Source organism: Takifugu rubripes, chromosome 22, assembly GCF_901000725.2.
Source record: "Takifugu rubripes chromosome 22, fTakRub1.2, whole genome shotgun sequence".
Classification (NCBI taxonomy): Eukaryota; Metazoa; Chordata; class Actinopteri; order Tetraodontiformes; family Tetraodontidae; genus Takifugu; species Takifugu rubripes.
Window position 1 is genome coordinate 12,551,125 of NC_042306.1, and position 17,443 is coordinate 12,568,567.

Genomic DNA, 17,443 nt, shown 5'->3' on the forward strand with positions numbered 1-17,443 from the left:
GGGGGGGGGGGGGGGTGAGGAAAGAGAGGGATCTGTGTTGGGAGAAGGAGCCGGGCTCCTCCGCTCCTCCGCAGCCTGATTCACTTACATCTCTGTTGTTGTGGAAAGTGGCAACTGGTCCCTCCTCCTCTCCCAATCCTTTATTTTTTCGAAAATGCTTAATCCCCCCCCTCTCTATGCATTTTAATTTTGCCCCCCTCCGCCACCGGGGGCCCAGTTTCCCCGCCCACTCTCCTCATTCTCGCCCGAGTCGAGGACGGCGAAGCCAAGAAATAGTTAATCTCTCCGGCTGCTGCGGTGATTGGCCGCCGTGCGCAGCCCTCAGCCTCCGCGCGTGAGAGGTAACCAGGCAACTTCAGGGACAGGAAAGGCGCTGAAAACCGCAGGAAAATCGGCGTTGTGGAAGTCTTGAAAACATGTTAGGGGAGCGAGGCAATGTGATTTCACCTTGTGTGTCCGGCAAATGGAATTAACAAATGGATTTTCTTAAACACTAACTCCCTCCCTCTCTCTCTCCCTCAATGGGGGGAAAATAGAGCGTTCAAATGAAGGGAGCACAGATGTGGATTAAAAGGCAGAAATGGGACGCGCAGGAGACGCATCCGCTGAGAAAAGGTGAGTTACACCTCAGTTCTGTCCTCCCGTGTCGGCGTGCGTGTGTGTTCGAGCACCGTGGAACTGTTTAAGGATGCATGGCAGCGCGGCTGCGTGGCCAGATTTATGGATCTGCGATGCGCTGCTCGCCGGGTGGAATCGGCTGCGGAGCGGTGTGATGCGGGCGACCGAAGCGGCCCCATATTTGATCAAATGTGGGGAGCGCGATCGGAAATGTGCGCGTGAACAGCAGCGTTGACGCCGTTCAGACCCCAAACGCCGGCCGGCCGTCACAGACCTGCTGCTCCAGGTCGATTTGAGCACCAAAATCTGAAAGGACGTTTTCGTTTGGAAGCGACCTCACGCCAAGCTGAGGCTGCTTTATAGAATGCGGTTTGGATCTAGCTCAGAAGTACGGGGTAAAAGCTCCACCAAGCACGTCCGAACCCCCTCCCTCCCCCCCCTCCCTCCCCAGTATTCAAATGAAGAGCTGTCCTGACGCAACAGCACTAAGTCATCTTCAAACGGCTGCGTCTTAACGCGCTCCGGTTCCACAAGACCGAGAGGACGATGACGCACATCTGCCCCTCAATCCATCCATCCATCCGCCCGCCCCCGTGGGCTGTTTGAGAATGTTGAGCGGGGTCTTGCGGGTTGCAGCGAGAGGATGAAACCTGTGGATGCCCGCTGGGGAGCGCGCAGCTTAGCGCAGCGCAGCGGCACCGGCCGGCAGGGTAGCGGCGCGCAGGCCCGCAGAAGAGGGGGTCCTGCGCGTTTTATCCATGCGCGGGGGGTCAATGTGGGGACAGAAACTCCAGTCCTGTTAATTGTGGACGCGTACTGAGGTGGCGGCGGTGCCGGGAGGCGGGGTGGTCCTACTGCGGCTGCGCTTCCGAATCGATTTTCCCGACAGGAGATCGATGGTATCAGGGACGCGTACTCTGTAGATTACATCTCTTCAACTTTCTGCTGTCTGCCACCGTTTTAACAACATCCTACAACTAAATAAACTTGACTCTTGCCTCTTGTTTTGGCAGATCGGAATACTTAGTTGTGTTTGTAGCTTGATTTTCTTCATCATTTCGGTTACATCGGCTGTACCTCGATGGTGTCAGAGGGAAAAAGGCTCCAAGTGAGCAAGAACAGGAATGATGTGAAAGGAGGTCAGGATCAGACATTAGAGCTTCTTGCTCTCCTGATTTGATCTCAAGGGCTCTTAAAACTCAAACGCCCTCCTGGCTAAACCTGAATCTGATAATAAGACCAGCTGAAGTGCCCAACACGGGGTTGGACCATATGTCCATCGCGGTGGTTTTCCGCTCGGCTGCTGATGGAGGAGTGTGGATGGAAAATGTCCTTTGACTGTCGTTGCGGAAAAGCAGCGCTTAAACTGCTGGCAGCTTCCGGAGGAGCCCGCGCCGTCCCTCCAACGGCCGCGGTGGATGTTTACGCTGCGGCCCGGACGGACGCGAGCAAAGGCGCCGCTTGGCATTTTGACACCGGTGCCAAAGTTCACTGCCGCCTCTCACCGAGCGACCAAACTGCCTTTAGTAATCTCCTTACAGAGGATGTTCTGCAACAGAGCCTAAGCTGCGCCCGGTGGCTCGGCTGTGGGGCTCAGGGCGCACACACACACACACACACGCACACACACACACAGGGCGTGCAGGACTATTTCCAGATGTCATCCCAATGCAGTTCTTTGCAGCCCAGTGTGAGTTGTGGGGCTTAAGATGGAGCTGAACAAAGCACTCGAGAGCCCTGGCTTCTCCAGTAAGGGCTTTGTTGGCTCCCCCAGTGGAATCCAGACAGTTAATTTAGCTCCTGACACCAGTGGATACAGGAGTTATATCTCATCCGATTAAAACCGTAATTCCTTACTCCCCCTTTTTTTTCCGCAATTATTGCGAGAAGTCGAAAGTGGTCGGGCTTCTTCTCGGCGCCGGTTGTTGTTTTGCACTCCTCCTGAGGTCCTCGGGGTTCTCTCACCCGTTTCCCGCCGCGTCGCTTCCATCTGCCTGGCGAAAGACGGTTTTATTATCACTTTTGTTGTCTCGCCTCGTGCGGCGGCGGCGGCGGCATCGCCACGACAGGAAATCGCTCGTGATTTCAGGAGTACTCTGGGATAATGCGTCTGAAGAACAGGGGGTTAGGCCGACATCAATGGAGCAGAATTCAGGATGAGACACGCCGCCTGAATCTTTTATAAAAGCAGTTTCCATGAGCTTTCAGGGCGGTCGGAGTCCTCGTCTCCGTGGCGTCCTCGTCACATCGACTGGATTCAAGACGTGGCCCCTGAGACAGAGAAAGGTCAGAGGTCATCTCAGTCGTCTCCACTGAAGGGGAGGGTTTCCTAAACATTTGCTTTATTCTCTTTTGTGCAGAAAATGCGAGCAAACCTGACATTATGACATCACGCAACATTTAAAACCCCGAATAAGAAACAATTTAAAAAGTGGCCCCCATTTTTCATAAACCCGAACCAAGCCCCCGCGAGCCTCGATCCTACGTCCGTGTTGTGTTACACGTAACTTCATTACGTTCTTTTTAATATCCGTGTCGGAGTTATGTAAATACAATTGGATCCTGCTGTTTGCAGCGGCGTCAGATTGTATCAGTGTCACTTTGCGTTACAGTAACTGAATCACATGATCCAGTGAGGGAAACAGTACGTGGCCAATAAAACAATTAACTGGGCGAGCGTGAGCCGCGGTTAGCGCTCACGCCGAGCTGCCATCGATTCAAACGCAACGTTCAGCCGCTAACTCCCCGTAAATGAGCGTTCAAGCACCGTTGACTTCACGCCTGCCTCTGCGCGTCCCTCGTCGCGCCGACCCTGCTGAGCCGACAACGAGGTGGCGACCCCCGGCGCTATCGCGCTAACGGAATCAAATGGGCCACTCAATTGCCAGCCCATCAAACAATTAGCTTCTTTGTGTAGCTGGGTGGCGAGAGGGGCCCCGTGCCGCGGCCTGTAACATCTGGTGAGAGTGTGAAGTGTTCAGCCTGACCACCCCCCCACCCCCATGTTAAGCGGGAATGACCTGCACTTCCCGCCTCGCTTCCACCGGATCTTCAATGCATCAATGACACCAGCCATCACGAGGGACGTGTACCATGCCAAAGCAGTGATTCATTAGGACTCAATTAGCTGGGAGGCATGGGGGGCTGTGCCATATGCCTCGGGGCTCTCCTGCAATCTGGACCCGCTCCTTATTACTGTACTCTCAGCTGTCTCTGGCTGCATGTGTGCTGCATCACTGCCCCGCTGTCTTCCTCCCGTCAACCCCACCGTCGCCTTTCTGCCGTTAATACGAGCCGGCCGTAGAGATTTAGCCTGTCTGTCTGGAGCCGTCCGGGTTCCGAGAGTCTGGACGACCTTCGGCTCAACTCGCAGCGCGCCGGTTGGCCGTGCATGAAACGCTCATCCATCCACTGATGTATGAGGAGCTCCACACGTCCTGCAGGAGGTCCGGATCGACCTGGACGGGCCTGTCAGGGAGCGGCTGACAAGGTCCACCCGAACCTCAAACCCTGCTTGTCTTCTAATCTGCGTCGAGGCGAACGAGCTCCAAAACGAGAGTCGGATTTTAAAAAATGAGCAGTGAGACGTGGGGTATCATGTGATGGGATCGGGTGCGACGTGATGGGGTGCGGGCACACGCTGTCACACTTGACGTGATCCGGGAGCCGAGGTTTGGCCTCAGAACTTGGATCTCTGCCGCCGCCACGTCAGCAGCAACGTGCGTTGCTCAGCTGGACCCGTTCATTTAGAGTCTATTAGGACTCTAAACATTTAGAGTCAGGGACTCTAAATGAATGGGAGGCGATTAAATACCGCGTAACCTCGCAGCGGAGGTCAGAAACGTGGCGGCGGCGCTGCCCCAGTTGTGCGCACGTGCAGCCACCCAACCGCACTCCTCCAGGGTTTTCACCGCATTACCCAGAAACGCCACGTCCGTGTGACCCAATTTGTCAGCCTCTCCTCCGCGCTCATCTCCCAGATGCGCTGCGGGAGGCCCCCACCGCGGCGGAGCGGTCGTCACCTACGGGGAGCGCTCCGGTTTCATCCCATCAGGCCTTCCTACAACTCTGTTCCCCGCAGGGAGACGGCGGCTCCTCGTGAGGCCGATCAACACGAGCACGGCGGCGGTGGCGGCGGCGGCGGCGGCTGTAGCCGCGGCTCGTTTGTATTTGCCTTTGATAAAATATGCCATCAAATAGAGGCTTGGCGGCGGATTCCTCCCTCTGATGGGATCAATTTTCATCCGATTTCCAGCTCTTGTTCCAGCGTTGGTGTTGGGTAAAGCTGCTGTCAGCGGGTCGTCATGTGACCACTGTTTATGTGCGTTTGGCCGCATTCGTTTAAATTCGGAGGCCGACTGAGTATAATTAGGAGTAGATGAAGCCAGTAGGTTGTCTGCTGGCGTTATTTTCATATGGCAGCGTTGGAGGAAGGGAAAAAAAAGAAACACACGAGAAAGGGAGCAGAAAATGTAATTATATTTGACTGTTTAATTCTTCTAGTTGCTGCGCGGCCACATCATGTATGAAAACATGCAAAAATGAGTCACATTTTCTGGAATTCAGAAAGCTCCAGTGGCCGTCCAGTCATCCCAGCACGGAAACACATAAACACATAAACCTGTAGTGATGAAAGACGTTAGCAGGCGCCTCCAGAAAGGCGCGAGATGCATTAGCAGCACTTTGGGTCGGAACTTGGGAGCATTTGGACTGAATCTGCATCTTGAATTCAGATAGAAGGAGGGAAAAAAGACGGAAATGGATTAAAATGGATTAATAACATGTGGAGTCTGACAGAAGTCCACAGCAGACCCAAACACACAAACTGGGGAAACTTTTAATCCTTTCCAGTTGATACTCTCTCTCTCACACACACACGCACACACACACACACACACACACACACACACACACGGAGAGCAGAACATGAACGGGGAGACAAGGACAAGATGATCAGGCAAAAGTTGAAGGGATAAGACAGCTTATATCCATGAGGAGGAGGAGACGATTAACTGCAGGTGAAGGACGGAGAGATAATGAGGTCAGGTGAAGGAGGAAGGGATGATGATGGAGGGATGGGTGGAGGGATGGATGGATGGATGGAGGGATGGATGGATGGGTGGATGGATGGGTGGGTGGGTAGATAGATAGATAGATAGATAGATAGATAGATAGATAGATAGATAGATAGATAGATAGATAGATAGATAGATAGATAGATAGATAGATAGATAGATAGATGGATGGATCGGTGGGTGGATGGAGGGAGGGATGGAGGGAGGGATGGATGGATGGATGAATGGGTGGGGGATGGATGGAGGGAGGGATGAATGGGTGGAGGAATGGATGGATGGAGGGATGGATGGATGGATGGATGGAGGGATGGGGAGGAGCTGTGTCTTCTCAACGTTGCAACCTCTTAATATAAAGGAGCTCTGTGTGGCGCCCCCTGCAGGCGACACATTGAGCCCGCTCAGATCATCTGGCCCCACGTTTGGCTCCCATCGGCCCTGGAGCGTCGCCTCCCTGCGCCCGCCGCACCTTTAACTTCTCTTTACCGGCTGATTAGTCGCCAATAGGGTGTGGACGGGGTGTTTTACCCCCCGGAGCGTGATCACATGTGAGATGACGACAGCTTCACACCTCCCGCCGTTCCATACGTCGCTTCTCCGTTCATGAGAGATTAATGAGACACGCTGAGCCGAGATGAAGCTTCATTAATTACCTTCATCCATACGAGGCTGCGATCTGGGGCGCAAACAGATTGTACGTGTGCCTTTTTCAGCCCCCCCCCCTTAAAGCACATTTAAACTAGCACCTGTTAGTTTGCAGGGGGAGACGTGGGGCATCCTTCAGGGAAAACACGGAACGTTTAAGTGCACTTTGTGGGAATAATCAGCGGCACAGCTGCAAAATAAATAAATAAAATCACTTCACTGCAAACCGGCGGTAATTGTGATATTAGCAGTGCCGTATTATCTTTAAAGAATTCCGAAAGAGCTTCAGCTGTGCGCGAATCAACCTGAGTAGCTCGTCAGCAAAAAAAAAAAAAGAGTTAGATATGCTAATGCTTCCTTTGTGTGAGATGTCAATCATGTGCCGGTCTGAGGTTCAATGCGGGGGAAAGATTCCAACATGCGAATCGTGTGCATTTTTGGAGTAATTGCTCGTCTGTCCTTCAGATGAAGCCGATTTGTCTGTCCTCGCTAGCTCCTCGCCCGTGGAGTTCCCCGTCTACAGATGTGCTTGCTTTTCTTCTCCTCCTGCCTCCACCACCACCTCTGGAACAACTCATCTGGCACTGCGGGGCCTCAGCGAGCTGCAAGAACAGGCTCCCATCTTTAAAGACGGGCAGACAAACACGAGTCGTTAGCACGACGTTGTTTAGCCGCTGTTAACAGTCTTTCTTTGACACGTTCGGGCCGTGTTTACGTGTTCCTTTTCTTCATAGACGGCGATGGAAAAGTGCCTTTACGCTTCAAATCGTTAGCCACTAAGGAACGAGCCATTACTGTCAAGTAGTCAACATCAGCAGTAAATACAGGCTGCTGCCATTTGCATTGAGAGACGCTCGGTAAGCGGTGGACCTGTGAGGCTCCTGTTTTGAAGAGACCGCCGTCTTAACGCCGCCTCGTAGGTCGCAGGTACGATGTTTCCCTCCTCGGCTGCTGTGATCGGCGCCACTTTTATCCGCAGATACGTATTTAACTGTCCACAGTCCAGCGCGTCTCCTCTCAGATGAGAACAACAAAGCGTGAAATCCACCATCGAGGGTTTTCCTGCAGTGCTTTATTAGGCCCGTGAACCAACACGCAATTAAAGAGGACACCTTTTGGCTGTTTATTTAGTTCAAAGACGACACAGAAAACAGGAAAAAGGACTAATTGTCTCATTAGCTCCCCACGGCATGTCCTCGGCTCTTTTGTAGAAAAGAAGCAGCCAAATGAAACGTGGTTTTATCCTCTTTTCCACACAAAGAAAAGGAGGGCAGAGGAGAATCCGCTGAAAGATGAGGTAGAACGCCAAAGAAATATGGATATTGTGATTAAAAATAGGATGAAACGCCACGAGGGGAGCAAGTGAAGGGTGGGAGGCTCCGTGTTGACGGGCTCGTTGTTGATCTGGGGTGTTTGTTCAGGCCTTCTGGAGCCGGCCCAGTTCTGTGTCAGACGGTAAACAGCCTGTTTTAACACACCGCTCAGATGCTGAGACACAGCACAGCCACAAACCCAATCAAGAGTGAATTAAAGACTCCTCCGGGAAGCCACACAGGGACATTAGAGGGGGTGTTTTGGCTGGCTGGGGGGGGGCAGGAGCGATCCTTCCAGATTCCCTGCATGTGGTGGGTGGAATGAATAAACAGAATGGAGGAGAGAGGAGCCGCGGCCCCATCTTGTTTTCACACATTTGTTTACCCTCACCGTGGGGAGCTCGTGACACTTTATTAGCCTGAATACGTCTGTTACAACAGACAGGAGCCCAAAGCCCATTAATAGTTTCACCCGGAGACGTCAGCTCCTCGCCATCGGTCTGTTTGTTCGTTTATGACGCGTCTCAGACGCACACGTCTTCGCCACGGGCTTCCTTCCCTCAGGAGTGGCGCTGCCCCCATGGAGGCGTCTCGCACCGAGGCCTTCGCTGACACCGGTCGGCGCCGCCTAGCAAAGACGCCGACCTCTCGTTAGCTCACCAGCTGTAGCAACAAAGCTTCTCTTCTCCCAAAGAGAGTGAATGAGAGCAGGTAAAACACCCAAACTTGTTCCCTTTTTCCCTTTTTTTCCCCATCCTTTCACCCCCCCTGCTTGCACACTTGAGTCCTCCATTGTTGGAGGCCCTCCGTCTTGTCAGAATGAGGTGAACTAATGGGCCGTGGCTGAGCAGTCTGGTCTCAGAGGTTATCGGTTCCCCCCTGGAAGGCAAGAAGGACAGAGGGAGGAGAAAGGTGGGAGTCTTTCTCCTTTGTCTGTGATGTTTAAACGTTGGCTGGGCAGAATCTCTACATGCGGAAGTTAAAACGTTCCCGCAATGCTAAAGGACAAGGACATGTGGTCCATCCCCCGATCACTTGATGGTCTTTAAGACGTCCAATACGCTGTGCGAGCCTGTGAAAATGTTTGATTCCTTGACCAGCTTCCCCGTGTATTAGCTTAATTTTTACCATTCTTGTAGTAATTGGCAGCGACAGCGTAAAGACCTGTATGTCACTCAGGCGCCGGCTCGTCAGGAAACCAATTAATCCAAAGAAAGCAAATGAAGCTTATCTGGGATCTGGGGGCTATCGGCCGATCTTGTAGAGCCACGTTAAACAACCGTGTTGCTTGACAGCGTGGTGGTGATAAGACCCACGTCGGAGTCTTTGAGGGCGAACGTTTTTAGGCCTTTAGTCAGATACAAATCGCGCTGGGCTGCTTTTGCTTCCACGGGCGCCACACGGCAGCGCGGCGGCGCCGCTCAGCCAGGGCGTGACAGTTGTGTCCCGCCCCATAAGCCGGGGGGCATTTTTGTAACAAAGATGACCGGTGCGAGGTGCCAACGGTGGTCTGGAACAAATGTTCCACCAGAGCCATGCCAGCCGTGGCCAGGAAGAGACTGAGACGGGGGCCTCCCCCCGCAATCACCGACGCCGCCTTGCCGTCGGGGCCGTGGTGAATGGCGGCGTAATTGGCCGTATCCAGTGACGGATGGCTGTTCAACCTTTGTTACTCATCGGTGGCGGGGAGGCACAATATGAGGTTGATTGTGGAGTCTATTAGACACCCGTCTCAGGAGGCAATGTTACCGGGGGGGGGGGGGGACCAAGAGTGATCCAATTTAAAAATCAACGCGTGCTCAGTGATTGCCCATTATATTTGTCAGACTGTAAACACCACTGAAATTGTGATCACACTAAATGGATCCTTTTTTTTTTTTATTCACAAACAAGTGGAAACTGAACGCAGTTGCTGGAAATTGCATCCATCTGTCTCCGTACATAAATCAAAGTTGGTCTAAATTATAGTCTCGCTTTCTGGTAAACAAATTATCATGTCAAGCCATTTTCCTATTGTACGTATGCTGATTTTGTTTTGTCGCCAGCGCTGGCGCCGCGCTAAAGAAAGCGAAGAAATAAAGCGTGATCCCGATCCTTTAGAATTTAGACGTCTTGGGGAAAAAGAAGTCGGAGAAATTGTGGCAGAATTTTAATGTTTTGCTTTATTTTGAAGGCTAAAAGTGCCACATGTCAGTATAGATCACTGTAACGTGGTCCAATTTAGCTTTATTTATACAGCAGCTGTTACAACCGCGACAGAAACCTGGAAAACTCTCTTCTAAGAGGAAGAAACGGGCCCAGGCTGGGGCGAGTTTGGCAAAGAAAAGAATCAATATATCCACTGGTATGTTTAACGTTTAGGGAGCCACGACCGTACATCAGGTTTCCTCACAGCCGGACCGTTCAATACTTCCAATCACAGGTTGAAATCTCAGACGCGGGCTGGAACGTCCCCAAAGGCGTCAGCCAGCAGTCGGCGGACGGGCCTAAAGACGCGGGAGGGAGCGCTAAGACGAACAAATTAATAAATAATATGTGGCTTTTGTGGGGGCCACATCCCCAAACATCGTGCGAGTAGCTGGAGAAACGAGCGATGCTCGTTAACTCTGACCCAAATCACGAGAGACACCGCGAGCTGTTGGAACGCAGAGCAGATTGGGGAGTCAGGGTGACCTAGATAGCGTTGCCTTTGACAAGCAGCCGTGCATCACTCTAAATCGCTCTTCCGCCTGATACAATGAGCCACATCTCCCCGGTTGGTTGTGAAAATTACATTCTGACATTCTGTGACGTGGAAAATACCCCCACCCCTGTGGGACACTTTCCCGGGGGTACTTGAGGGGCAATTGCCCCTTTTGCTTGGACTCAGGTGACATAATCGACCCCGTGAGAGCTGAGAGGCAGCCGGACCGGAGCTGGAGGGGCATCAGGTGTGGATGAGGCCACTGCAGAGTTTTAAATGCAAATCATCTTCAGGTCACTTTAGCCATAATAGGAGAGACCAGAGGACGTGCCGGTTTCATTTTTACTCCTTTATGCTGAAACTCTCCATCAAAATACACACTTTCCACCAGCTAATATGTGGGAATACAGAGATAAGACCAGTTAGATGCCCCCAGTTTGCAAATACGGGACTATTTCCCAGTTGACCTGTTATAGCACTGACTGAGCAATGCGAAGTTAGCTATAGCGGCACACTAGCACGTCCCCCGGCTGCCATGTGACGCAATCCTGGTCATGTGACCTTACAAACGTGGCCGCTATCCATGGTGGTAGATTTATATAATACCCAGAAGATCCCAACAATACCTGCGCGTTGGAAATGAGCACAACTCGCACTAAATGCAATGTTTTAATCCAGCAACAGTGTTCCAGTTACTCTGGATAATCCAAAAATCCTCACTGGGAATAGACGTTTTTAGGGGACGGCGTCTTCGGAGCAGACAGAAGTTGGGAAAAGTGCTGACACCGAGGTCTATGGATCATCCAGATTACCAAGAATCGCTTCAGATTGCTTTTGTAACCAAAGTTTGGAGTTGTGGTGAAGAGAATGGGACCAGAAATCAGGCTCAGATGTGACGACATCAAGCCCCAACACAATTTTATAGAAAAAAACCCCCAAAAAAACCCATTTTCGGGGGGAAAGGGCACCGGTCGTGGTCCGCCACACACTCACAATGTCACACAACGTCACGCGTCCGCCGCCGCTCTATTCAGGCCAACGTGGGCTGAAGGCCCTCCTCCAACAATGGGCTATCGCCATGCCAACAAAAGCAGCACCAGACACAGTGCCAGCTTGGCATGGCAGCTTGTGTTAGCTGTGGATGATTCAAGGGCATTAAAGCACAACGTGGGGGGGTTCCAGGAGGGCGGCGGCTCTGCCAGGACTTCTGCCGCTTCGCCTTGAAACAGCCGCCGCTCGGCTCCTCCCCCTCCTCCCGACGGAGCGTTGCAGCAACAACAGGTCCCCTGCATCTGCACGTTTCGCCACAGGTCCCCTCAGAAGGTGGGCAGAGGAGGGGGGGGGGGGGCGAATTTGCAGCTGATGATGCTACGCCTTTGTTGACTTGTTCATTTGGCGCCTGTCACTTTCTGTGTTGGACGAATGCTCTAATGAGTGATCAAGTCGTGTTTGTCGTCTTAATTTTGAAGCGGTTTAACATCAACTGTCGTCCCTCCTGTCTTCTTGCCTTGCAGTGCTGGGGGCGAACGCGCGTGATGGGCTGTCAGGCTGCATCTGAAGTGCTCTGCCAAGGAATAATATCCACTCCCGTCCTCCTCTGAAGAACAATATTTCATTCAATCAATGTTGCAGGCTCCCCCGGGGGGGAATTACTCCTGAGTAATAGGCGGACCCTCAGAAAAGAGCACCGGTGGACCATGTGATGCTTGCCCTTTACGGAGGGAACTCAGGTATGCTCCAGAAGATGCCAAATCTGCTCTGAAGCCGCTCTCAAGAGGATCACCTGAGCCGATAATACGACTTCTTTTTATATATATATATATATTTTTTACGTCCGGGATACTCCAAATACCATGGCCTGCCTGTGACCGTCTCCGCCGATGCTGCATCTTCACTTTATGAGGAACGCCGGACGCCTCGCCATGGATTTGCTCCTGTGAAGGGCAGCAGTGAGAAAGACTGGAGCGGCGGGGGGATTCGGACACTGGGAGCGGGTCGGATTAGTTAGTTTGTCGCTAACCCATGGTGGATCTGCTGTGAGCTGGACGAGGGATTCAGCGGGAGAGGATGTCAGCGGAAGCCGAGCTTCAATCCGGTGTCAAAACCAGCCAGAGAAGGGAGTCCAGGAGGATCAAAGGTACGTGCAACATCGTGGGAGAACATCCTGCGTATCGACGAATTTCTCAGAGACACCGACAAATGTCAGCATGTGGGCGGTAGACAGGCTAGGACCTAGCGTCTGCACGCTATCATCAGGAAGGCCGACGAAGGCGTTTATTTGTATTCCAGCTCCATTCAGTAAATACTGTTACACTGGGCCACACGGGGGGGGGGGGGCGGGGGGGCATATGGAGCCCACAGATGTTGTAACATCGGTTTCGTGCTGCCTGGGTTTGGTAGTCCTGATTTAGGTGTCATGGCCGGGGTAATTCACACCCTGTCGAGTGATCTAAACTCCCCCCTGAACTCCCCCCGCCCATGTTTTTTTGCCAATGAATAAAATAAAACCGCTCAAGCCAGTCCAGTAAATGTGACTTCTGGGGGCTGGCTGTTTCAAGGCCGTGGGGGGGCCAGGCCCTGCGTGGGTGTCTCACCGTTCAGATGAATAGCCGGGCTGAAGGAGGGCCCATTGATTTGAGTTAAGTGGACGCAGGAGAGTGGAGCGAGGGAGCCATCACACTCTTGGCCTTGAGGCTCATGGGGGGGGGGACAGCACAGGCCATCATAGCCTGACTTTACTTCATTAATCACATGTGCTGCTGGAACCAATCACATAATCAGCACAGATGCTGTTCAGGCCCCTATAAGGAAACTGGCTAAAGCTAACGTGCGTTTAATGTTGATTATCGCAGTGGGAAAAATACTAAAGCAGGTTGAAATCGACCGAAACTCAAGCTTATCAGTCTTCTGGAGTCAGGGAATATATCATTTGTGCACATGTGAACGAGAAATAGGGCTCATCAGCCCACTGAAACATCTGGGGGGTCACGATTACGCCGCCACTCTCTTGTTCCAGGCGGCCCAGGATTTCAGGCGACCCTCTGCATACAAATACGAGAGCTCTTATCTGGAAACTTATCTCCTCCGCAGTGCTGCGATCATGTCACACCACCCAAATTTCCCACCTTCCTGTCCCTCCAGATGCTGCTGCTGCTGGTTTTACTGGTTTGCATGAAACCAGAATCCCGATGGCGTAATTCATTGCATTCTGCACACTAATCAGACACACTCGTGTATTTAAACCCCCCGATCTTCACGCGCTAACCTCTGACAGTCTTCATAAAGCCAACGCTCCTTTCTACCCATCGACAGAAGCGCTCTACATGCTTCACTTTACCCTATCTCCATAGCAACTGTTGCTCTCCCACTGTCACCTGTAGGTACCTCCTGAAAAGAGATGAATAGAGGACGAGAGTCATTGAGGAGGAAGAGCAGGAAAAGACGGAAGAGCAGATTTCCTCCTCATCATCCAATCTAAACGCTATTTATGACCTGTTTGCCGGCGCCTTCTGCTGCTCGGTAAACATGTTTGTGCCTCCGCATCCCTCACATCGTCCCCGCCCACGTGCACAGCACCCCTCATTGACTCTGTGACCGGTTTTACCCGAACCCGATTCTCGTGCCCGGCGCCAAACGTGCGCTGGGGGACGATGAACGCGCGCCCGCCGTTAACGCAAATGTGCCTCCACGTGTTCGGCGAGGCTCACGAGCGTTATTCTGCGCGCACGGAGGAGGCAGGTGGCGGGAGCGGATCCGCGTCCGTTGTCTTTACCGCCGCCAGTGGCCCGCTGCAGTCATCAGCGGCGAGCGTTGCCGGGCCCCGCGGATCGGCTCCGGCTCCGGCGGCTCCCGCTGAGAGGAGATAATGGTGAAGAGTTTATGTTTCACGTGGGGGGGGCGCCCGGCTCCACGGTGGATGATGAGCAGCCGCCCGCCCGCCTGCTCCGACAGGAAGAGCCGGGCCAAAGGGTCAAAGGTTAAGCTGCTTCCATGCCCAGATCCCCAACAAAAAGTTTCCCGTTGCCAAGCTCTCATATCTGGAGGGGCACTTCTGACTCTCCATCTGTTGCCATCTGTGCCCGCGCTGTCCCCATTCTTGTTCGGCAAGGACGAAACGAGCCTCGGAACAGGATGCGGCGCCGCCTGCTGATTCTTGCCTCCGTCTACCGCCGATTTTACTGCTTTAGAGCCCCTGATGAAAGCGTTTTAATCCCTGTTAACGTATCCAGGTGCTGCTGTTTCCTGCACAATAAATGCACGAGAATGACCCAATTGCCCCCTGGTGGAGGGCTGCAGCACGTTCAGTCCAACGCTTGTTGGAATTGTTGCCATTTGATAGCTCTTATTGCTCTAAATGACTCATTTGATCCAGTAAAACGCGACGCGATGGCCGGAGCTGTAATTCCAGGACGCCAGAGGAAACCGCGTAAACTCCGCCCCCGGCCGTCGACACGCACCTTCGCCCGTCCGCTTCTGTTTCCCGTTTACGGCCTGTAACATCATGTAGCAGCCTGCCCGACAGCGCTTTCATTATCAAACGCGACGCACCGGCTCGTGCAGCTCTGAACTCCGAGCACGTAGCGCACGAGTTATGGGGCCCTGTCGAAGACGCTCATTCGGCGTGCGGGGGCCTACATTTTTAAAGAACGGAGCACAAACCCCTAAATCTCTCCTGAAGTGTTGTGAGGAGGAATAGCGGGCTGAATGTAAAGGAACAAATGGCAGCGAACATCTGGTAAAAGCTCATCTGAGAGGCGGAATTGGTCCGATGGTGTTTAAAATGCAACTGGAGCAGCATGCATTTTACATTACGTTACAGAGCGCGTGAGTCAGTGGAATCAGGATGATACATAATAATGTATGAACAGACTATAGGGCTCTGGATCGGGCTGGGCTTCAGTGGGGGGGGGGGGGGGGGGGGGGGTGACTTACTCGCGTGCGCTGGGTTGAGGAAACAAGTCTGAATTAGACCCAGATTTGACATTTACCCGCTCAGAGACTTTAATGACGCCAAGCCCCTCCCCCCTTCGGAGGACTGCGCCCTCATGAATTAGTGAGAGGGCCGAGACGAGAGCTTACAACCCAAACTGAATCCCCCCCCCCCACCCCACCCCCCCCTTTGAAAGTGCTAATAAAGAATAAACTCTGGCTAATGGCAGGAGGACGTTCGGGGGTCGTCTCTGATCGTCCTTGTCCTCTCAGAACGCGGCGCTTCGGCAGCCACTTGCACATGCAGGCGCCCGCCGTGCGTGATCGTGACCTAGAAATTGAGCGAGCGAGCAGCTGAGAAACTGTTAAATCCTCCAAGGTGCCGGTGACCTTGATTCTGAATCCTGTTACCCTGATGTGTAAATGCGATGGGAGTCGGTGTTTCCCACCAGCCGGCGCAGGTTAGGAGGGCTCGGATTAGACGTTGTAGACGCGGGGCGGCGCTCCCGGCTCGGTCGGCCCTGATCAGAACGGCGCCGGCTGCAGAGCCAGAGAGGTGTCGGTGTCAAGGTGGTGTCAGGACGGCGGCAGAGACTGATGGACGGAATAATCAGCCGCACGGATGAGAGCGTGGACGGAGGCGAAGCCCGAGGCCGTCCAGACACACACACACACACACACACACCCTCCCAGTCTCACGCCATGGTACCACCAGCCGACATCCATCACCCAGTGAGGGCCTGGTGGATTGTGGGAGATCACTGGAGCGGGATGATTCCCCTCAATAGTGGCCATTCAATCTGATGTGTCACCGTCAACAGCACCCATGGGAACTATGAGCACCCACGCTCGGCCACCCCCGCAACCGTCCAGCCGAGCGTGCGTGCGTGCGTGCGTGCGTGCGTGCCCCACAATGCCCTGCGAGAGGTGGCGCAACAGCGATTTTCCCTCTTGTTTTCTCATTTGCTCCGGTACCTTTGTTCAGCTTCATTTTCAATCCGGAGTCCAATTTTCTTTTCAATCTTTGCACGCCGCCGATAATTTACTATTCAGTCCGCATTTCCTATTCCATAAATATTTATACGTAAGCCGACGCAAAACGCGCGCTCTTCAGCCCGAAACCCGAAGCGTGGCGTGATGCTAACGCCACAGGGCGTCAATGAACTCACGCATCCCGGCTTCCTGTAAATCATTTTCCAAGTCTCCCTTTCCCATTTCCTGTCATCTATTTTCTTTTTTTTTTTGCTCTTCCTCTACAGGTCAGGACCGCACTGAGGCGGGGCTTATTAAGCGTTTCCGTGGAGATGGCGTGCGCTACAAGGCCAAACTGATCGGGATTGATGAGGTGTCAGCGGCGCGTGGGGACAAGCTCTGCCAGGACTCTATGATGAAGCTGAAGGTGCAGACTCCTGCGTGCGTGTGTGCGTGTGTGTGTGTGTGCGTGTGTGTGTGTGTGTGTGTGTGCAGGGACATCATTCATGGAAGCCCTCCACTTATCTCAGTCAGATTTGAGCACGCCATGCTCAGGCATGGCTGTGTTGCCTGCTGAATGAGTCATGAGCTCTGTCTTCTTCTGCATTTGACTCTCGCAACATCTGAACCGACCAGACGGAACAAACAAAGGTCCGGTTTCATTATTTCCCAGGTTATTTTCCCCTCCCAGCAGGAACAAAATGCAGTCCCACATTACTCAAATATCTCCAAAATGGCAGCAGCCCCCCCCCCCCCTTCGGTTTCCCCTCCCCTGTATTTTCAGCGTCTATTTCAGTATCTTTTTTGGCCTCGAGGCAAACTGCCTGCTTATTCCAAGAAGCTTAAAGCAGTTAAATACTGTATTTTTTCTTCCACCAAACGTCTACAAGACCCCTGAACTGCGCCACCACGAGCTGCCGTGGTGTCAGTCGCAGCCTTTTATCGGTTTAGAATGAAGGATATGAAACATTTGTAAGATGTTCGCAAACTGTAGCGTGACCTCATTTTACAGAAAATCGGGTCAAGTTAAGCCTGACGTAAGCTAACGGAAGCTAACAGAATTTTTACCTCTCCCGTAAGCAGAGCGTGATACTGGTGCATTAATATTCAGACCACCAGAAATTCTATTTTTTTTTTTAAAAAAACCTTCAATGAGGTGCGGGACCGTATCCTTTAGCGCTTTATGGGCTAAAAGATGCTATTGTAGCAAT

At 52.7% G+C, this 17,443-nt stretch overlaps 1 protein-coding gene across 3 annotated transcripts in view; it reads left to right on the forward strand.

Annotated features, from left to right (window-relative positions):
* Window positions 1-244: 244 nt before the first annotated feature.
* LOC101066837 (disabled homolog 1-like) overlaps window positions 245-17,443 on the forward strand; it is a 29,059-nt gene continuing 11,860 nt past the window's right edge. For 2 of the 3 annotated variants that reach the window (XM_011616671.2, XM_029830769.1), the window contains exons 1-3: window positions 245-615; window positions 11,846-12,468; window positions 16,520-16,659. In XM_011616671.2, the coding sequence (XP_011614973.2) occupies window positions 12,399-12,468; window positions 16,520-16,659 (210 nt within the window). In that variant the 5' untranslated portion in view covers window positions 245-615; window positions 11,846-12,398. The remainder of the gene's footprint in view (window positions 616-11,845; window positions 12,469-16,519; window positions 16,660-17,443) is intronic. The other variant, XM_029830768.1, reaches the window with a different exon arrangement.